This window comes from Bombus flavifrons, chromosome 7 (assembly GCF_040668555.2).
Source record: "Bombus flavifrons isolate JBK064 chromosome 7, iyBomFlav1_principal, whole genome shotgun sequence".
In the NCBI taxonomy this organism is placed as follows: Eukaryota; Metazoa; Arthropoda; class Insecta; order Hymenoptera; family Apidae; genus Bombus; species Bombus flavifrons.
The window spans coordinates 7,579,524-7,602,308 of NC_138448.1; the positions used below are offsets into that span (position 1 = coordinate 7,579,524).

General features: G+C 34.4%; 1 protein-coding gene and 1 long non-coding RNA gene across 12 annotated transcripts in view; one reads left to right on the forward strand and one right to left on the reverse strand.

The window, feature by feature from the left end:
- scrib (scribble planar cell polarity protein) overlaps positions 1-22,785 on the reverse strand; it is a 52,261-nt gene that overhangs the window by 14,447 nt on the left and 15,029 nt on the right. For 10 of the 11 annotated variants that reach the window (XR_011173625.1, XR_011173624.1, XR_011173626.1 and 7 more), the window contains exons 3-16: positions 3,880-3,958; positions 3,667-3,756; positions 3,442-3,562; positions 3,042-3,334; positions 2,830-2,963; positions 2,614-2,725; positions 2,370-2,536; positions 2,125-2,285; positions 1,796-1,906; positions 1,499-1,723; positions 1,142-1,387; positions 970-1,054; positions 296-460; positions 27-202 (exon numbers count right to left, since the gene is read on the reverse strand). Coding sequence is in view for 8 of the 11 variants with exons in the window: in XM_069117237.1 (XP_068973338.1) it covers positions 27-202; positions 296-460; positions 970-1,054; positions 1,142-1,387; positions 1,499-1,723; positions 1,796-1,906; positions 2,125-2,285; positions 2,370-2,536; positions 2,614-2,725; positions 2,830-2,963; positions 3,042-3,334; positions 3,442-3,562; positions 3,667-3,756; positions 3,880-3,958 (2,165 nt within the window). In the remaining 3 variants the exon portion in view is untranslated. Of the gene's footprint in view, positions 1-26; positions 203-295; positions 461-969; positions 1,055-1,141; positions 1,388-1,498; positions 1,724-1,795; positions 1,907-2,124; positions 2,286-2,369; positions 2,537-2,613; positions 2,726-2,829; positions 2,964-3,041; positions 3,335-3,441; positions 3,563-3,666; positions 3,757-3,879; positions 3,959-7,439; positions 7,462-22,785 lie in introns of those variants that run through there. The other variant, XM_069117238.1, reaches the window with a different exon arrangement.
- Positions 781-1,263, forward strand: LOC138181887 (uncharacterized). The gene is made up of 3 exons (XR_011173627.1): positions 781-935; positions 1,009-1,046; positions 1,127-1,263. It is a non-coding gene; the product is annotated as an uncharacterized LOC138181887 (long non-coding RNA).

Consider the following 22,785-nt stretch of genomic DNA (forward strand, 5'->3'; position numbering starts at 1 on the left):
ATGATTTGCGTTTCATAAAATAGTACCTGTTCATATGGTGGCACTATCCTCGTAACTTCTCTTTGAACCACTAACACAAGGACACGTCCACAAGCTTTCAAAACTTCCACAGCATCATAATGACCTACGTTTACTACTGAAACACCATTTACAGACAATACTTTATCCTCCACTTTTAAACCTGCTAAGTCTGCAGGTCCACCTATAAAGGAAAATATAATGACCATATCATGAAACTTCATAATTGACATATTCTACGACTGAAAACAAATAGGTTTTTTATCTCAATTTTTACCTTCTGTGACTCTTGAAATAAAAATGCCTTCATCGTCACCCTTAAAAGGGGTTGAACCAATTCCACCAGCTATTGATAAACCAAGACCACCTGTCGTTCTTTCGATATGAATTTCATATTGTTCTTCTCGTACTTCTATCGTCGGTTCAGCATCAGAAATCGCACCTACACAATAAATTTCATTGGCGTTACTACTTAATTATGTAATCGAATCACGTTTTACTAACTTTTACCCTTTCTTTTTTTTCTTACAAAACATCTATATTTTTTTGGCATTTTTAACTATACTTTTTATTCACAATATAGAATGTTGATGAAATTTTTAATTGAATATTTTCACTTCGCAATTTTTTTCTACGCGTGTACACTTGCTACATCGAGTTTGATAAATAACTAGAGTTTGATAACGGATAAGTGATAAGATAGCAGAAGCAGAAAGGAATATCTTATCATGGACTATTTAATGTCAGTGATTACGAAGCAATGATGCTAGGAAGTTTAGGAAGATTCGTTACTTAATTCAGTTTACGCGGAAAAGATATATGTTACCTTTTGAAGTATTTTATTTTATACGTGGTATATGAATTATAATTTAATTTAATTTTGATAAATTTAAAGGTGATATAAAGAAATGCAACAGGTAAAAGGTGATATACTAATCGTAATTGTTTTACCTTGACTTTGAGCGTCAAAATTTTCTGTGGGTTCTGCAGGTGCTGACGTGGATGTGGAGATTTCGTCATTTTTCTTCGTAAGTGCCTACCACATATTAAAAACTGTATAAAATTCATCTTAATTATTTAAGTAGTTTTAAACATGTTGTTTTTTTAGGTAGATAATAATTACCTGTGCAATAATGGAAGCTACCTTTTCTTTATCTATTGCTGTGTGGATTCGTTTATTTTTCAAGTGATGTGGAGTATCTCTACGATGGAGTCTATTTGGTCTATTTGAATCACCACTGCCATCATAATCAATACCTTCTACGATAGAAAATTCGACATGTCTTTGTGTTTCTTCATTTTCAGATTCTTCCTCATCTTTGTCATTTATATCCTTTGATTCAGATATTGAACCTTCAGTCCTTACATCCTAAAAAAATAATTTTTACAATTTACAAATCAGTAACAAATAAGTAAATAAATAAATAAATAAATAAACAAATAAGTAAATAAATAAACTAGCATTAACATAAATACTTACAGCATTAGATTCTGTAATATATTGATTAGTTAGAATTATTTCTGGTTCATTGCTGGACTGAAAATCTGCATTATCAGCCACTATTCCAGGTATGGTTTCTTTTTGTGCATTTTCTATAGATTCAGGTTGTAACGATTCTTGCTCTATAGTCTCTGTAGCCAAATCGTTGGACTTTGTTGAAATATCAGTCTCAGTTTTATCCAAACCAAATGTTTGAGAAACATCCTGAAAGATATTATTAACAACTGTTACAAAAAGATTGTATATGATATCTCGAAAAATGAAATTAATAATTACCTGCTCATCTGTAGATGCTGATCGGCTGTCATTTTTTCCTTTACTAAATAATTTATGAGCTTTTGCTTTTAATTCTTTTGGATGAGGGGTATTTTGTCGTACGAATGGTGTCTGAAATAAGTGCAAACGTTGTATTTACGTAATTAAAAAAAAAAAGGTGAATGGTTAGAAAAAAATAGGCTTTTGTTTCATTTTTTGTTATAATTTTAATACAATGAGTCGTAAGAATAATAACGTTTCCAACACATTAAATACCTCGAAAATACTCTGAACTTAGATATAGCAAATCTAAAAAGTCTAGAAGATTTCCTCATATGTAACGTGCTCACCTCCTTATCAGTTTCCGGAGGTTCATCCGTAAATTTCACGGAATGCGTTCGCGACGCTTCTTTTTCTTGCCAGCCTTCATCATCGCTACTACCAAGCTCACGTATTTCGCCATCTTGAACAACATTTCTCATACCACCAAGCATACCAATTCTTCCTGAATCTAAATCACAAATCATGCAACATATAATCCATAAAGTATAACTAAATGTACCAAAATATACTTTCATGAAATAGATCTACTAACCATCTGGATGGATTTCCAATTGTGGCAAAAGAAAACAAATTAATACTTCTTGCCCTGTTTCCTCATCAACGTCTGTTTGAAAAGTAAGCATTGGTTGTGCTTGATTCTTACTTAACCATACTGCCTTTAAGTTCAAATTGATCAAGGAATATGGCAAGTACTGTAATCTGAAAAACGAATATCATTACTAAATATTGTTAACAAAACATGAAGAAATTTAGATATTTAAGATTATATTATATACCTATTGCCTGAGACATCCAACACATGAAGAGCTGTACATTGTCCAACTTCGATAGGAAGATACTGCAGTTTGTTATCTCTTAAAGACAGTACACCCAATTGTTTTAAATTTCCTATAGAAAAATAATAACATTCGATAAAAAATTATTTTTAATGTCATAAAGTAATATAAATAAATATTAACACAAATTGAAGTTCTAAACGACACTTTTCTTACCGATTTCTGTAGGAAGCGACTGCAAACTGTTTCTATCTACATTTAAATTGTTTAGATTATGAAGTTTTCCTATAGTTACAGGCAGTTCGAGGAGAAAATTTTCCGTAAGAATTAATTCTTGTAAGTTCTCACACCTACAACGAGTAAACATCAGTTTTTGTTATCAAGTTTTACGGTATCAAGATCCTTATAGGAGAAAAAATTAATCTCACCTGCCTATATTTGAATTTAGAGTAGAAAGCCTATTTTGATCGACTTTGAGTATAGTAAGTTTCTGTAATTCTCCAAGACCATCAGGCAATTTTTCAATAACATTTTGCGATAAATGCAAATCTGTTAAAGACTCTAAACCTCCTATTTCTTCCGGAAGATCTTCCAGACGGTTTTCAGATACGTCCAGGCATGCTAACGTTTTCAATTCTCCGATTTCCGGTGGTAAATGTTGCAATTGATTATGATCCAACCATAATTCTTGTAATGCTGGTAATTTTCCTATATGTGCTGGCTAAAACAAAAGTCCCAAATTTATAATAGATATTATGTTAATAGACAATAAATATTCTATTTTGTCCATAATTTCCTTTACAATGATTAATTCAATATCTATCTTACTAAAACTTCAATGTCATTGTCACCAAGATCCAGCCGCTCCAATTTATAAAGTTGGGAAAGCGATTCCGGCAAGGATTTGAGCAAATTTTCCCTTAACTCCAATGACTGCAACGCCTCCAAGCTGAGAACAATCGGTGCACAAACTTGTTAGTACTAGGCACGATGTAATTCAATTAAATCATTCCAAGCTTGAATGCAATTAAAGCGAGTTCTTGTTGCTATTACCTTCCGAAATCAGGCGGTAGATTCGTAAGGGACATATCATTGAGTCCCAAAACAGTTAAGTTTCTTAATTGCACGAACCCTGCTGGAAGTCTGCAATGACAAATTTAATCCTTCTTAAATTTTGAGAATAAATGTTTTCAATAACTTTTAAAATGGAATATAAATAGCTGTGTTTCAAACGAAAAGAGATAAATGTTAGGCAAACCTATTGACCTTGGAATTGGATTACTGCTGAAATCCGCCACCTGAAGTGCCCGTAAATTCTTGATGTTCTCAGGAATGTCTGGTATATCTAGAATAAGAAAGAACACTAAGTAATACTTATGTTTTACATCCGATTTGAAAAAAATTATTAAAAATCTGTATATCTAGAACACATTATTATAAAAATTCTTTTTTTTTGCATGAATAGAATACCAAGATGGCCTAAATATAAATTACATAAAAAGAAAAAATCAAGGAAAGTAGATGTTTATTGAATTCATAACTTTTCTTATATTTCAAAAAATTTCCATGGCCACATGTAATTCGAAGAATTTTCTTTACGAAGAAAACAGTTTTGATTCACTCGAGCTTTATTTTTTCGACTCGTCATACATGTTGTATAAGCATATACATACAAATGGAAAGCTTTGCTGATAATTTCATGTTTCTTTTATATTCAACCTTTCGTTGGGACTATTCAATGAAAAAAAAGTTTAAAAGAAATCTCAACATATGCTGCAACATATTACATAATTGCAACATTTAATGATACTGGCTAATTAATTAGCAGAAAACCGATTATCAGTCAATAGCAAATTCCTTCATTAAAAAATAAACGCGACTCGTTGTACTAAACACTGCTATTGCATAAGAATGCAGGATGCTGCATCGTGGATGAAATAATACCGTGCACGCATTCCTCCTGTTGTTTTCCCTGCAAGGTCGAAGAATTTCACGAATTAAAGTGAATGGCAAACCGAACGATTTTAAACGTAGAAACTCTTCGTTATAACGTACGGAGTTTGGCTCGAATACAAAATAATATTTTAAAATTTCAACGTGTATTATCTGTGTCTTAATAATATAATGTATATACGAAATAAAATATAAAGAATAAATCTCAAGCTTCTCATATACATACGATTCGATTAACCAGAATATGCATATTTTATAGCGAAATATAGTGAATAATTAATCGCACAACAAATTTTTCAAGAAACTTATTTTTTTTATGAAAACTTTAAGTTTCTTGAAAAATTTATTGTGCGATTAATTATTCACTATGTATGCTCCTTTTATTTCATTATAACTGTTAACACACGTCATAATAATATCAAATTATGACGAAAACACGTGCGTTTTTAAACGTATTATGAATCATACCGCGATTATGCATTCTCGAGTCAAGAGATGAAACACGGAGGAAAAGGAGGAGAGGAATGGAGAACCGTGTATCGCATAGCAAACGAGCCGATAGGCTTTACGAGCAAATCGAACCTTGGAAAACCGCTAGTTACTTTTAACACAGTGGTTCGCAACTACAGAATGTTATCATAGCTGTTTTAGACATATTATCGATAAATATGTAATTCCTAAACTGTTCTTTTATTCCCAGTTTAACCAGTATTTCTATGTTATACTTCCTCGACTTTGTCAGTTCTAAAATCAATTGTTAAATCTAAGAAAGGAAAACCTTTTGAGTTAATAACGTCAAAGGCGTAATAACGCGCGTGTTTGCGTGTAGAAATGATCATCTGCATTTTCATTTTTTCCATACCGTGAAGATTCAAGTTACTTTGAACATGATTCGATATATGAAACTCAAAGTTTTTGACAAACGTTGAATATTGGTCTTCAAAAAATTGACAAGTGTTGGAGTCATAGTAGATTTCAAAGTTTAAGGAAGTTTAGCAGATATTAAATATCTTATATGCTATACATAATCTTAATACTACGTACATATGTATTTAAGTATATATCTTATGTACTATGAAATATGTACTATATTGAGTATCCACTGAACTTTTAGAACTTTGAATCCTATTAAGACTTCCAATACTTCCAAGACTTATCAAACTTTTAATCTTTTTATAGCTAATGAGAATTGTTTTCTACGAATGTCCATACCGTAGAAAACAAAAAATTGAATTTTATTGAATATTAATTTCATAAAATCTGTCAATAGGAATCTAAGCACCCACCTATCTCTATTTGCAAAAGGACTTACTGAAGCTCTATGTCTGTGGTTAAAAACTCAAGACCTATCAAGATTCAAAATTGATCGAGACTTTCCAAGGTTTTAACTTTTTAACCATGGAGTTATATTCAAAGAGATGCGAATTTTTCTGCATAGACATATATTCCAACCGATTCAAAATATTTCAGGCTGTATCATTACATACACGTACACACACTGCCTGTCACGAATGCACGCACGGTGTGCGCGCGGGTTGAACGTAACGACAACGACGTGGAACAATTACAAACTAACCGTGATTCCGCCAGACGGAAGAGACAGACCCCTTCGTTCATCGGATCTCTTTGTTCCCAAAAGGATGTTAATGATCGGTGAACAAAGGTATATGTCTGAGGACTTTTATAGCGAGGAATGGATGCACAAAAGAGACAGCCTCGTAATATGCTTGGTTGGAGTTTGAACGATATCGAATATGTGGCGACCCGTTATCGATCGATAACTTTCTGTCTGGCTACACACCGTACGGCCAAGGAAACGATACGCCATCTCATGGGTTTTGTGGTTAAAATATCTCTGATCGAGCGATACGATTACCGTTCTATATATGTATCACTATTAACGCACGTGTGTACGCCCGTGCGTGAATATTTTTAATGCGTTGTACACCGCTCCGCGAGCGATTTCGAACATTTCCGCGGCGAACGATGACGACGACAATCATGCGCAATATCGCCCGTCCAACGATGGCAATTTTTTAAGAGCGTTTACATGCACGTAATATACGATGATTGATTCAAAGTACGTATATCGAGGTCAGATTATAAAAGATGCTGTCGATGAGAAAATATGTTACGCTGATTACGTTATAGTGGATGCGTTTTCTGGCCAACCAACATTCTGACAAATACGTCAGAAAAATCGAACAGCTACCGTCGTTCTTCAGATGTTTCATTCGTCAAAACGAAAGTTCGCAACGTGCATTCGTTTTGAGCATAAACTACGTACCCACTGAGGCAACAGTCAGGAACCTGCTGTTAGTGTTTCACGTTTCGAGAAAATGCTGCATGTTTCTTCGTATTTCTGTTGCCACTAACAAAAGTCGCTGCTTGCTACCTATTTCCGGTTGGCGAGATAGGGTCAGAGAAAAATTAGAAACAGGTAGCAACAAATTGCAACTGAAACAAATTTTTCTTCGGTGTATACTTGTTGGCTAGAAGCAAATGCATTGAAATCGAAACAAAACCCAAATATTCCTTTAATTACGTTGTTCTAACGTGGATAAAATCTCTCTGCAGGTTGATATTTGTTTAACACTTTTTAAAACATGCAGCAACGGGCAACAAAAAGTTCCTCGTTGCTACCTCAGCGATGATTCAGCTTTTTGCTGTCACAGTTTTTCCATCGAATAAAACGCGGCGCGGATTTAATGGGATCCCAGAACTACTGATACGTAATGCGTGCTCGATAATTGCCACAGCGCTCTTTTTAAACGACCAAGTAAAATAGTACAACGCGATTAACCGATACCGATACCGACAATGGCGCTTCCTCTCGTCGAAAGAATGAAAATGTTTGCGGAAAAATTACTCACGTTTATTACAAAATCGTTTCCTACCGCGCCCTACGGCGATAATTCGCTGCCACGATCGTGGTTACACCCTTTTCTTTTTCCACCGGATCGTTCGATTTTTCAGTAGTTGCGGAATCGCGCTCGATTACCACGCCTATGGGCGACTGCGGTAACTTGTAATTAAGCAACCAGTAAATAACACAAAATAGCTTCTCTCTCCTCTGAACGTGTCGGCCACTGTAAACATTATAAATAGCGCGAAACATCCACCCTCGGCCTTTGCAATTTACCTTGGAAGAAGAGGAGGCCGCGGAGGCCGTGTAAAACGCACCAGGGTGGGGAAGACTAGTCGTCACATGTGAACACGCACTAAGTTTGAATAAATAGAATTCATTGTGGTGAACATGAGAACACAAATCTGTTTTCTTACTTAATCTATAATACTATATTTTCTCTTTATTATACGTATATAGTAATTTCTAATATGAAAGATATAATAATAATAAAAAAAGGGTAGAAAGAATAAAAAAAAAAGACAAAGATGCAAAAATAAATCTATGCTGAAAGCTAATTATAGTCTATGAAACACAAATTTCTTTCCATCCATCGCATAAACAAATTTCATTCTATAATTCTTTCATCTATCTTTAGATCCATCTTCCGGCTTGCATCGCTTCATTATCAGAAGCTAACCCCGTGTATAGTCAGGACTATATCCGACACAACGCTGTTTACGCTCATCAAGAGACTACTCGTTCGGTCTCGCCGGGAAGGAAAAAAAATGCAATCGGGTAAACAGCCTTTAAAGCCGAAGCTTTCGTGACGTGTAATTTTATGCCGTATAAATCGCAAGAGATATTCACTTCTGTGGTTTTCTGGCGCGGATACGCAACAGGGAACAGGGGGTAATATCGCGGTAAGGGTAAGAGATTACACAGTGCACGTAGCCTTTTTTCCCCCTTACGTAATATCCGCGGCACACGTGAAGGAATTGATCGAGCAATCGCAACGAGGAAAAAGATCTCGCCGACTCGTTCAATCAGTGATCCATCCCGGGTTCGTTGAGATTCAGCATTTATTAATATTAAATCTCGCGCAATGTTTACCTCGTTTCTTTTTTTAATCCTTTTTTCCCATCTCAGATAAGTTTCCATGCTACACGTTTATCGAATAATAATCGCGAGTGATTGGAAACCATTATAAGTCGTCTCGAATAGGAAAAAAGAGAAAGCGGGAAGAAAGAGAGGAATAAAAGGATGAGGCGAGGGTAACGAGGGTGACATGTCGCTTTACGTCGCGCCTGTATGCGCGATCTCTTCTTATGTAATAACGTGCAACACGTGAACGCGCGATGAACTCGTTGGAAAGTTCGCGAGCTACAATTTCTCCTACGCCAGAAGTGATTCGTCCCACATTTCTTTTTTCTTTTTCGAAGGTGAAAGACATCTTCTCAGCAGAAAAATGATGGAGGATGTTATCGTTTAATAAGCCCGAGAATCTAAATGAGGTCGTCCATAAGAAACGTAGAGGTACATTTACTGTTAGCTCGTAGAAAACGGTACTTCCCAAAAAGACAGGAAGGAAATACAGTTTTATCGTGACTACATTCCAGTCACGGTCGATTGATCGTAACTCCACTACGTGCATTTCATAATACTATTTTATTTCGCGGTAACATTTGTAAATCTAGAGATCAAATAACAAACGAACCATTTTCATTAGAAAAGGATAAGGAAGTGTTTGGAAGCCTGCAAAGTCGAAGGTAATATCGAGCTATCGCAATTACCGATCATCCGTCGCAGGGAACATCAATTTTCCCTTGTCTGTATGTATTTTCCTATTCTGACCGTTTAGATTTCGTTCCAGCGTAAAAATAATCATCTTCCCGTTGGGAGAAAAATCATACATGACAAGATAGAGAAAAGAAAAGAGGAAAAGAATTCGCTGACTGGCTGCATTCCAATCAGTCGTATCTTCTCCGTGCGTTGCACCTACACGCGAGTGCAACGCCTTTCATTAATGGGGTGAGTTTTCTGAACCTGTTGCTATAAACTTATATTTCTTGCACGCAACGAGTTTTCACTGTCAACCAGTCTTGACTATTCCAGATCCTGTATCTGAATCTGGAAACCGTACTCTGGTATACGTATAACGCGTTCTACCTACGGAGATTAATGCGAGAAAAATACGTTTTCACACCGCGTTTTCCTCATAATTTATTTACGAATATTTCTCTTATCCTGTAACGAAATTTTGCTATTTGTAATTTTTATTGTTTTAAATAATCGTTCAGGGGACTTTTTAATATTCTTTCGATAACTTTTTTTGGGAGATCTTTGATAATATTTTAAGGTGTTTTGTATGATTTTTAAATAGCGTTCTCTAGCGTTATTTGAAATATTTTTTAAAGAAATTTTTGTGTTTTTCATATTTTAGGTTCTTTATTAACAGTACCTAATTTGAAGACTAGCTTCTGCGGCTTGATATTTAATTTTCCGGCAAGGAAAGGCGTAGTGGAAATCAAAGAAATTCCACGATTAAAATCGAGTTCGGAGAAACAATTCGCGAACAATAAAAGCGATGCAACGCAACACTCAACTTTCTCGTTACAAAGTGAACAATGCATTACAGGAAGAGTCCGTAACTAATTCGAATTTCGCAGCGGCGGTTGTTTCTAAGAAAATAAGTAAAAATGCGTTTAAATCAGAGGCAACGACGTAGAAAAACACACGATGTAATTTTGCAACGGAATCGAAGCGACTCCACACGCAACTTTGATCACCGATAATTAAGAACAATCGCCGCCGCTCGTTACAGATAAATCGTCGACGGTATTTTACACGAACTTCATTGTTCATCATTAAATACATTTACTACCGTGATGCTACGTATTTGTACGAATAACAAATTTGAAGTTATGAAATCTAAGCAGAAGAAGAAATATGTAGTAGAAGAAATATCAAACAAATTCTTGGAAGTTTTTTTCACAATTACGATATCAAGAAATTAAATAATGTAATAATGTAAATAGGTTTAAAAAAAGATTGTAAATTAAATGCATTAACGTTAGAAAATGGAAATAAAAATAATTCTACGTTCCCTTCACAGAACGTATGTAATGCGTAGTCATTTTTTACTAAATATCTATTATCATAATCTATATTTATTGCAAAAGCAGTTACTTCATAATTATGAATATGTATGTTTGCAGTGTACATATATTAGCCTTACTCGCATGGTCTTACACGCAACTAGATCTTAAGCAAACAGATTTTAAATTAACATGCAAATAAGTATGTGTAATGAGAGGATTAATAGATTTACAAGATAAGAGAAAACAGACGAAAGGGCAGGAAAATTGATCGTTAGGAGGATACCAGTAGAAATTGGACCATTCGACAACCTGTACGCATGGAAATGCGCTTGTTCACACGCACGTGCGTGGGTGGCTTAATCAAGGGGCAAGTTTCCTGAACCCGAACCTGTTGCGGTCGCGGTTTATCTCTTCTATGATCACGCAACGAGTTTTCACAAGATCGTGACACGACTTGTGTGCGATACGCTTTTTTTTACATACAGGTTTCCTTTATGAGAGCCATAGTAAAGAGAATTCGCCGATTAAGAACGAAAAAGAAGAAAAATATTGCTTTTTTAACGTCGTGACTCGCAACGATGCTCGCTCACTGAATTTTGCACGAACCGGAAAGCGAAGATAAATAATAAATGCGAATGCTGCATTGAGGCGAAATATAAACGGAATTTCCCCGGGGCTGGAGAACAGTTTTCATTAAAATGAAACGCGCGCAATGGAAGTTGTTAATCAAAGAAAAAATGTTCGTTTAGTTTTGTTTTAACGTTTTGGCATGAAATCCTTTGGACAGCAGCAGATTTTTTTTTCTTTTTTTTTTTCGAAACCTGATGCTGTGGTGTATTCTATGGCAACATGTTAGAATAAACTTCGTGGAAGTTATACATTGTTACATAGATGTTTGTTAAAAGCTGATTATACGTATTGCTTTTCTACGTATATTTCATTGAATTTTATTATTTTGACTATATGTATATTTAATAAGAGATTAACAATTCAGCATTCACAATATTTAATAATTTATATTTGCCAGCTTCTTTCCTTTTTTTCTTTTTCCTGTTTCGTACATAAAGGTTTCCATTTCCCTGGTAACGATATCTTACACACGGAATTTCAGCTTCGGTTCAATCATACACACAGAATGTCAATGTGTATATACTATGTTTATTATACGTTACTATATTAAAGAGAGAGTATTATAAAAAGAGGATTTAAGATTTTGTGAATTAACATTTTATTTTTCCTAATTGCAAGTGTTTCGTGCGAAAAATAACATAGGTAATAGCAGCTTTTTAAAAACACAAATTAAAATAGAAATTAGGTATTCGAGAAAAGAGAGTACGCTGGTTTCTCCCACAAAATGTTACCACGCTTACGTTGATTTATTGCTATGTGTACGTAACCGAATCGCATCGTCGATTTTCTGAATCGAAAATTCTGAATTCGAATTAAAAGCGGCGTAACATTAACCGGAACGCATCTAATCTCGCGTAATTTAATTGTTACTTTCCCTTGTTTTTTTCGTGACGGTCAATGAACCGTCTCACCCGAGCGTATCGCATTAATTGAAGCAAGTGAAAACTTCGTGTGAGGCTTACACGAGACTCGCCTCATTTTAACATCGAATAAATGCGCGATAATATCAACGTAAATACAGTGATGCAATCATTAATCAATGACACCGCTTTCACAAAATAAATGTGTAATTTTCAATTGAATGATTTTACGTTCCTGAAATTATTAAACTTCCTCGACCTTCCTGTCCAGATTTTGTTAAATTTTGTTAAATCACTTATGATCGCAGGATATGCAAAATCTTCATTCCGACGTTCTATTTTAAGATAAATCCGAAGGCGAATGGCGTAGTTTGTGAACAACGATTTCATTTTATTCGACGCGCACAACGTAAGGTTTGGCAAAACTCCGAATTTAAATAAAATTGTTTGTTACTAGAAACTCACAGGGGAGAACTGGCCACGACTCATGCTTCAAACGATTCAATTCTGACCCAATAGTTGTAGGAGATAAATACCCGAATTATGCAAGCTGATGTTATCGTAATAAGCTTTCCAAGATTTTCGTAGTTGTATGAGCATATTATGAGATTATTTTTCCGTTCACGATCTTCAGATAATCAGGAGAATATAATAGATTAAGACACCTTAAAATTGTAATTCTATAAAAATCTACGTTACTTCTTGAAACATGAAATATGTACATGAAATTCATTGAGGAAAATTTAAATAGATATTGAAGATAAAATTTGATTCTTCCAGTTCAGTATCTTTGGAATTGAAGGCATCTTTTGTTAGAAAAATAATAGACGTGGGAATAATAAAGTATTTTGTACACATACGTATAAATGAAAATAATATAAATAATTGTATATTACAAAAAAACGTATATGTACGTTCTATAGCAAATGATTCATACCGACAAAATTGTAAAGAAATTCTTTTTGTTGACTAAAGAATAATAACGAAAGTGACCAAACTCACAATGTTACATACTGTAAGCTAAGCGAACGACGCACGTTTTATTTACATATTCAACATGGATAATGGATTGAATCTCGTTGCATATGTATGCTACTATTCCAACAACTACGAGGGTTGTTCCTGGCCGTTGATTAATTTTCAAACATACACACAACCTCTTAAAAATCAACATAACGCTTTCGATGGAACCAGGCCCTTCTTAAGTACTGCGAATTTTTATTTTTTCTTCGTTCATTTAAGCAATTTTCCTTCGTGAAATGTGTCGCGAAAATTGCTCGTATACGTGGACGTTTTAATTAAACTGCACGGTTTCACGAACACCTAAATTTAGAGCGGTATACTGGGAACAGCCTCGACGCGGGACGCGTCTCCAGTTGTCAGTTTCCACTCGATTGTTCCTCAAACTCGTCCTCGCGGGCAACTTGTTAGCTATTAATGAGGTCAACCACGAAGTGTGCGCCAAGTGTGAGCGAGAAAGTTGCCCGCACAATTTATAACAAGTTTCGCAAATGTTCTAGAACCGACGCGGAAAGTTCGCTTGTTCCCCTAATCGTTCCGGTCGTCTCGTAACATGATAAAGTTAATTAGTTTATCGAATTATGTAATCTCTTCGTTTAAGTACGTAAGCTGATGGTTTTTCATTAAGAAGCAAAAAAAAAAAAGAAAGAAGAATAAATGTATTCTATGTATGTAGGTACTATAGTATACATGTGTATCATATTATTGTATGTACCTACTACTCATCACAGGATTGCCGTTTATGTGCACGAAGACGCTATAAATAATACCAATTACGTTAACTACCCTTTCTCGTCTCGTGTACCTACAGCTCGAATGACTAAAATTATATTTATTCGGGATATCATACACATCCTGGCGTTATTTATATTTATCTCTTAATTAAGTCCGTCTAATATCGCACACCCCGTGGACCACGTGGAACGCCAATTTCAACTACCTGTGCACGTTGAACAATCTCAATTTCACGGTCTCGTTAGGTGTCCACGGACGTATAAGGTGCGATCATCCACTATTTTCTCGTTTATTTTCACCTTTCCACGTCCGTACATACATACATGGCCGTTTCGATGGATCCTTAGAGCCGAACAAAGCGGTTCGATCGAAGGTACGAACACTCTAGGGTGTCTCGAAAAGTGGGGCACTTTTGTCGTCTCTCCTCCTCTCTTTGTCTTTCATTCTGCCTCTCAAAAGCGACGCAGAAATATCAATCACTAGCCCAGATATTGCGAATCGTTTTATTCAATACACAGAAATCATGTCCGCGCATATGCACGCGCGTGCAAATATCGTTAACCATTCTTTCCTTCTCTTCTATACTCGTATCACGCTCGAAACAAAACACGCGAACCGCGACTAGATCTCGTCAGAATTTTGCCAGGGGAGAAAAGAGGGAATATACACTCTTCTATTGGAAAAGCTTTCACGTAACTGCACAAGGATTTTCGAAAGCTCGTGGAATCGTCGAGCGTTCTCTTCGTTTTCATTTGTAACTCGATCGATGGATTGGTTTTTTCAAAAAATACACGCGTGTAATCTTTTTCTAATTCGTTAACGTTCAATGGGAGAATATCGTACATTATACATACAGTATAGCATAGGTGTGCGTAGATAAAATTTCATACTAGGATGATTTTCTATTTAATATATAATATTTAATATAATTCTATTTAATATATAATAAATTTAATAACATGCCAATAATTAAACCTACAATTAATTGATATCAGAAATATTTATTAAATATTTTATTCAAAACTATAAAACATTGGATGAAATAATAAACTTTAAGACATCAATTAGAACAGAGCGACACGAGTAATGAAAAGTTTCGGCCAGTATCGATCCAGTCTGAAAACTGTTGTCGTTCTCGACGTTTCGCAAGAGACACTTACGACGATCGGTGAACACAGTGGAAGAAGCAAGGTTGCAAGTTTAGAAAACGTGCTCGAAAAAAAAGACTTGCAACGCTTTTATACACCGCGCGAGGTTGAAGACAGAATGAAGCGGTGTGTCGTCGCCAAGAGTCCCGGCACGTTTTGTATAACTGAAAACGTCCGGGAAGCCAGCGTGTGTACGCGTTTCGCGTAACCTGATTGTAGCGTCTTATTGAGTTTCCACTAGCAACTTGGTATGCACACCAAATGTCTTCAAGTTGATACGTTGACCATCACGAGACAACCCTATGCAAACTCATTTTCCACACTGTACAAGCCGCTTGATACTATTTTTTCTGAAATGCAACTGTGTCTTAAAACCACATGAGGACAAAGAAAGTAGAGAATAATAGTAGCATAGTAAATGCAGTATCTGTATGCTTTGCTCTATGATTATGTATTATTGATCCATTAAATATTTCCAACATTCCATGCGTTTAAAATTTCAAATTTAAATAAATAAATAAATATGATCTTTAAAATTTTTAATTTTCAAATTTCTGAGCTCTTAAATTTTTAAATTTTCCGATTTTTTAATTTTCAAACTTCAAATTTCAGAAGTTTCAAATTTGTGAATTTTCCAAATTTTAGATTGTCGAATTTTCAAATTTTTAAACTTTCAAACTTTTAAAATTTTAATCTTTCAGGTTTAGAAGTTTTTTAATTCATTAATGTGTAATAATGTTTATGTATCTTCAAATTGTTCATTTAAATAAATTCTAAGGAAATAACTTAAAATAGAAAGAAAAATAACTACATAATCTTCTACATCTGAGAATTCTAAACTGTTGCGTATTTCTTTAATTCCATTCGTATCTCTAATAACAATAAGAACTAAGATCATCATTAGTCTTTTCAATAATAATTTTATAATATTCGAATAATTTTTAGCGCTAATGTATATACAATTTGGAACTTGAAGGTCCCTTCACTATACCTGTGGGAATAATCATGTAATACAGATGAATTTAATGGGAAGCTATAATGTTTTTACGTAAGAGAATTCTTTTTACGTAGAGGGCGAAGATTGCTCTTTAATCACGCAAGCGCATATATGAAATGTATACATATGCATAAATACGCTTTTTTCCGTGAACAAACTTCACAATAACTGTTTAGAAGAATCTTTTGCGCTATAACTTTTCCCTCATGCGTACAAAGTTATACTTCGTTTATCGTTGCATTTACGAGGAGTGGAAAGACAGGCAGGTATATAATCTTTGATAACGTAGTATATCTCGAATTTTTATGTGCAAGTACATCTATAACACACATTCTGAGATATCATTTTATTAAAATGTTCCCTTTTTATTCCTTTTTAAATACTTAATTCTATTATCATACGAAAATTTAAGTGATTCTATTCACTTTTTTATCCTGTCTGAAATTATTGATTACCCGAATTAGGAAATGATCAGCAAATGCTTTGCATTCTGACTCAATCCTAATAGGATTACATGACGTTATGTAATTGGAATTTTTGAGTATTCGGGTTTTAACTTTGATTAGGAGAGAGTTAATAAGTAATAGAAGTCACGACTCGATTCTAATTGAGTTTAAAATGTTTGGTACGCAAAGTGGAATTCGACCTAAGAAATTCTTATAAGAGCCTTTACATTGTAGAAATCTCCAATCAGCAGTAAAATTTTAAAGTAAAATATACAATCGTACTTGATTCAAATAAAAAATAAATTTAAATAGAAAAGATCCTCTAAGAATACTTTGCTACAGCCTTTGAGTTATTTTCGGCCCGATCGTACTTTTCTACAGAAAGATTGGGAAATTAGAAAATTTTATAAAAGAGTTAGAGAATTTGTTAAATTTGAGAAAAATATGGAAAACTCGTTATTGATTGATGCTAACGGTTTCCTTAAAACATTAAATGTCCTCTTCTTGGTTGAAAACTAAAACGATATGAAAAGATCGAGACTGGGAGACATTACATATGTATATACAAAATTTGAGAGCCATAACAGGATTATAAAATTTTATGCATACTTCAATCGATCGAAATATACCTGGTAAGGGAAATTACTGGAACTGGAATCTGTGCGCGGATCGAAATCGATGATACCACATGTGAAATATAAACGTTCAAACATTCTTCGTGTGACTCATTTAACTGACTAGCGCTTTCTTCGTTTTTTCCTTTCCACGTGTACGTAATCTTTTTACTGTTCTTGTCACACCGTTGATAAAGTGCCGCGCCATTATAGTACGTGCGTAGTTTCTTCAAGCAGTTCAACGCAATCTTCACGTAACTGATTTATGTAATAATTATATCGTTCGTAATGTCTGTAATAATTTCTGACAGATTAAACGTTCGCATTAGACAAAAAATAGGAATACATACTCTTATCCGTAAGTCACAGGGCACTTGCAAATTTTAAACATAAAATTTAATAAAACAGATCTGTAATAAAATCAATCATTTTTTTGCAATATTTTTCGTGCTCAGATTTTAATACATATTTTTCACTGATTATTCTATTTTATTTTCAACCAGTACGCTATTATTTTGATCTAAAATATTTATTAAAAGCAGAGTTTGAATTATTTCTTTTTTATTCTTCAAATAGTTTTTTAGCGGACTCTATAAACGTAAAACATTTAATTATTTCTCAAGCAACTTGAAAAGTTATTAACGATGTTCATCAAACTAAGTAAAAAGAAAATAATACTTCCTGTTTGAAACCAATCTTTGCTTCTCTTTAACACAGAAACGAGGCTGAAGTTTCGCAAATATAATAAAACCCGAAGTGAAGTCGATCTTGTTAACCAAACTTCGCTAGTGAAGCTAACAGACCAATAAACCAAGTCAATTAGATCGAAACTACTTTGTGGTCGAGCGAATAAAAAGTATCTTTCGTTCTATTTCTACTTTCTCATGTTACATGCATTGGTTAACCATAAATTGGGCTACCGGACAGGTACAAACGAAATTAACTGCAATTTTATCTGAAAAATCTATAACGAGGTTTTATAAAATAGCATCTTCTTCGAACTGGTAAGCTCCATAGAACTTCGTTTTTATCGGCATTGGAAAGTGATTATCTCTTGAAATAGTATCACGAGACAAAATGATTTTGATACAGGTGCATCGTACAAAACCGATGGAATATGAACTAATGCGAGGCCACGTATACGGGAAGAACGCGTCCGGACAGACGGAAATTTATGATATTGATTATCATAGGAATGCAATTTATTACTCAAATTGAATTCGATGTACAACAGCGACGAGGGAAATATCGGGATAGAACTGGATTTATACTGCACGCTGTTGTACAGGGTGTCATCGAATCGATGCAAGTAACTTTAAACGAGAAAGTAAGTAGCAAATACGAAGAGTAACTATGTATTCTCTGGAAAGTTCGTTCTCTGAGTAGACGTAATAAGCTTATGACGAGCTATTTGGGTAAATGAGTTTCATATAATAAGCTTCTTCACGAAGTAAATTTCGAATAAGCTTCAAACTAATAGATGTTATTATAAATTATATATACGAATATCAGAAAGCTCGAGATCACATGCTGCTTTGAATGTATAATTATAGTTATTGAATAAAATTGTCTCTCAGAGAGCAGAGAGTAAGAAATTAGCTCAAGTAGAATAAGGAAAATTATAGGTATGTGTACAGGTATAATCATTAGATTAAGTAAATTAACATTGTAAAAACACTGTGAACGAAGTCTTAGTTATAGAATATATTTATAGACTAATTATAGAATATAAATTATAGAATATAAATTATAACATAATTATGTAATATACACCCGGTATATTCTATAAATCCGTCCTTACGAAACGCGACACACTCTTGTACACAAAAAGGAAATAATTCGATCGGCGGTTCGCGAGCCGAACATTAATCTTGCAGCGTATTGCCGTCTCTCCTACCTCTTCCTCCGCTTTCATTATCTTTGATCCCTTTACCTTGAATTTTACTTGAAAAATTGCCGTCGCTTAGCACGAAGGAAAAACGATGAAAAGAGAAGCAGACCTCCATTGATCGATAACGGCACGAAAAGAGCCAAAAAACAGAAAATGGTAATTATCGAGACTTCGAAGGGTCGAATAAAAGATGGTATATGTAGAGGGTACGGCTAAAACTATTTTACATGCTAACAGTAGTTGGTTCTCTATGGGAAAATATTGAGATGAACTAAAAGCGTGGATAATTTTTTTCATTTAAAGCTTAAGTTTTGAGAAAATTAATTTCGAAATGAATTCGCTGTGTATACACGCACATATGTATGCACTTTCATAGTCAAATACGTTATGTTAGAGAAGTGCACAGATGTGTACACAATGAATTTTCAAACTCAAGTTTCTCGAAAACTAAACTTCAGATAAAAGAATTTTTTCCTCCACTCTTGAGCTACTTTTCCATACAAAATTTTCTCTTATTTGTTTTTATAATATGGTCTTTCGACCATATCCCATAGGAAATACAACAACGAAAACGATGCATATTAAACAAAAAATCCTAAATAGACGTGGAACTTTCAAACAACATGTTCGTACATAATTAAAGCCACAAACTACGCGGTATTAATTAGCAGAGTGAAGTAATTATTGCAAAATTCCCGACACGATTAAATGACGGGGATAGAGTTTATCGAGTGGGACGAGGATGTCATTATTATTCCCATCCAATTTGTTTCCTGATAACAAACTACAGAGGTTGACCTTTCGAAATTGTACGAATAACTTTTATTAACCATTTCTACGAGTTGCTTTTCATCCCACATATCAACATTGATTATTTAGAATTGTTCCAGTCCTAAATACATTTTTCGTTTCTTGATAAAGACTCTGAACAAATACATACTACGATAACTATATATAACTATATATCAATAATAACTTATTATCACGTAAATTACAGAAAGAAAAACTAATTTTCTCAAGAGAAAATACTCTGCACAAGTGTAATAACAGGGTATGTACATGTATACAATGTGTTTACGCTATTAGTTCGCAGTGTTTCTTTCATAAGTGTTAGGTTTGTGAGAAAATTAGAAAAGATCAAAGTTTTATTATTTTCTACACGTGATACGATAACCTAAATAGATAGTCTCTTAAACTTATGTTGAATTAAATTGATCGATATAATTGTTCTACATCGAAATTGGTATTGAAATTTGTTACATCATGTACCTCAAGATGAATTCGAGGCAAAGTATTATATTTTCCAATTGGAAAGAAGATTCAGTTACAATTTACATTTTTGCTAATAATAGAATGATTACAGACTTCGTTAAACGCGCATAAATCTTTGTACCTTACAGTAATGCGATTTTTTCCAACTGCGCGACCATAGATCAAGAGAATTGAATTTTCCTTGACGCGTGTATAGTGAGACACAAAAGTATTCACATTCTCGCAGTTATTTAAATCGGAAATTAATATTAAAACCAGATGCTATTTTTTACTAAACTAGATATACAAAACAAAAGCTTAATTACTACTACACCTTGCTAATTTAAAAAAGGACTGCGCTGAATTTTCATTCATGACAGCCTTCAAGAGCAAATTTGCCTTCGAAAAACTTAATTGTAGCTCTTACCATGCAAAGTGGCAAGTTATTCGATGATTCGACTGTTCGAACGACATTTTTTATTAATTTGTCATAGCGTGTCTATGCGAGGGAATGTAGGATTACTCAACGTAGAGACCGTGACACTTGCTTACACATAGAACTCCGCGTCACCGCCAGACGAATGTGTGTGTGTGTAAATACGTGTGGATTAACGTCGTGTTTCACGTGTACCGTCCGTAAAATTATTTACTACAAGATCTCGTAATGTTGCCACAGCCTTAAGACGACGTCGTCCCGTTCGTACGTCGTCGCAAAATCGCATGCCGATTATCCACGTCCTGTAGTACCGTCTAGCATCCCTCGGAGACTCTTTACATGTACTTGGAATTTCAAACGACCCAGCTTATTGCAAATTTCAACGGTATGTGGAGATTGTGCATTTACAGAGTCGCCAAGTGGAAACTATTAATGATTCATCGTTCAAGTTACGTGAATGAATTTCACGATCGTTCCATCCTTGATTTTTATTGCCGCTTGAATCGAAATAGACTTCGTGGAAGCTGGGTGATAAAAAGATTATGGCAAGGATAGATAGACGCGTGATTTTAAGGCCTTTTCAACAGACGAAGGCAGGAAGAGAAACTTTTAGTGTGCACTGACCTTTCACAAGGTGGCGATAAATTTCAATAAAAATCACACCCCCACTATTAATATCAATTGAAAGGGAATAAAAATTCCATTCGGCACGTTACGAGAAGCCTTTCGTCCCTTACTGATCCCAAGCAACATTACACAAATGGGAAAGGGAACATTTAATGAAAAATTTGTTTCCTTCTGAAAGAAATCTTCGTTACGCAAGAAGCGTTCGTGTAGCGTTGATTTCTTCTTAATGCGTAAAAGATGTAATACATAAGTAAAATGTTTCTACGTGAGTATGTACCGGCTGAGGATTACGTACGATATATGACGTTTTTCATAAGATTCTATCTAATAGATATAAAATAATTCGTAATGTTTTATTTTCGCATAATTTTTGCAAAAGCTGCATTATCACTTTTCGTAAAATAGTACTTCGTGTTTATTCTAGAAATAATTTCTTCTGAGAAAACTGAAAAAAAATATATTTGTTGAACTCGTGGTAGAGAATAAAATTATAATATAATTAATTATAGAATTGAACGAATGGTCCTGTTAGAAATTAAAAATTGTAATAACACAAATTCTAAAAAATGTTCATTTACATCAGAAAAATTCTTATTTCACCTTAATATACTTCGTAATGAAATCGTTCCAGAGGATCTCACGAAGGGAGATCCAAGAATATATTAAGGGATGGTTCGTCCGTAACGAGAAGAAAGAAAAGGTCAGTTACTACGAATTCCATTTTCCTGTCGCGGTAGATCCATAGTCGCGATCAACACAACGCACCAACGAAGCTTATTTGATTCGACGATGAAATTCAACGTGATTCGTGCCTCTCTGACACTTTTTTAAACGGGGTGAATCAAGTTTGAATCATCGCGTACACTGGGAAATTGGGATCTCTGTGACTAAAAATGGCGCAAAAGAAAGATAAAGGAGGTACAATGGGGGAACTGTTATTAGCACAATTATTTCGATGACTCGCTGGACACAGTATCGACTTTTCAGCTCGTCAATGCCTCCGGTGGAATTCTTCCACGGATAAAACGCGACAGATATTTCTGTACACTCGTGAATGTACTTCTTTATTGCACGCTTCGATAATAATAGTCAACTAAAAGCAGTTTCATGCAACGAATTAGGTATCAACGGTAGATAATACTTTATTAACATTTCTGGACTGTTCCTCGTCAGCATGACGTTTTTCAAGTTTTTCTACCGCCATATGGTGATGCATACACAGGGTGTTTCCAAATGTAGCGTGAAATATCTAACTTTCGTTACGCAGTGAAATGCCAGAACATGTGTCATTCTTCATTTTCTTCGTACCTTCCCTTTTTACGTCTTTCTTTTCGCTTTTTACTTTTACTTTCTTCCTTAACTAAGAGAAATTGTAAAATCCATAAGGGCAAATATCGTGGTTCACCGATTATTTCTGTTAGGGTTATACACCATTTTAGTCTTCAAGGACAATATTTTTCTTTTTTGAATTGAGCGATGTACAATAATATGACCTTGAAATCGAAACTGAATTTCTTAAATCCATACTCCATGCATTATTTTAGTAAGAAATGAAATAAATAAAAATCTTCCATTTAAAGAGATAAACAAATAGACGGCAAACTGCTATAAATTACTC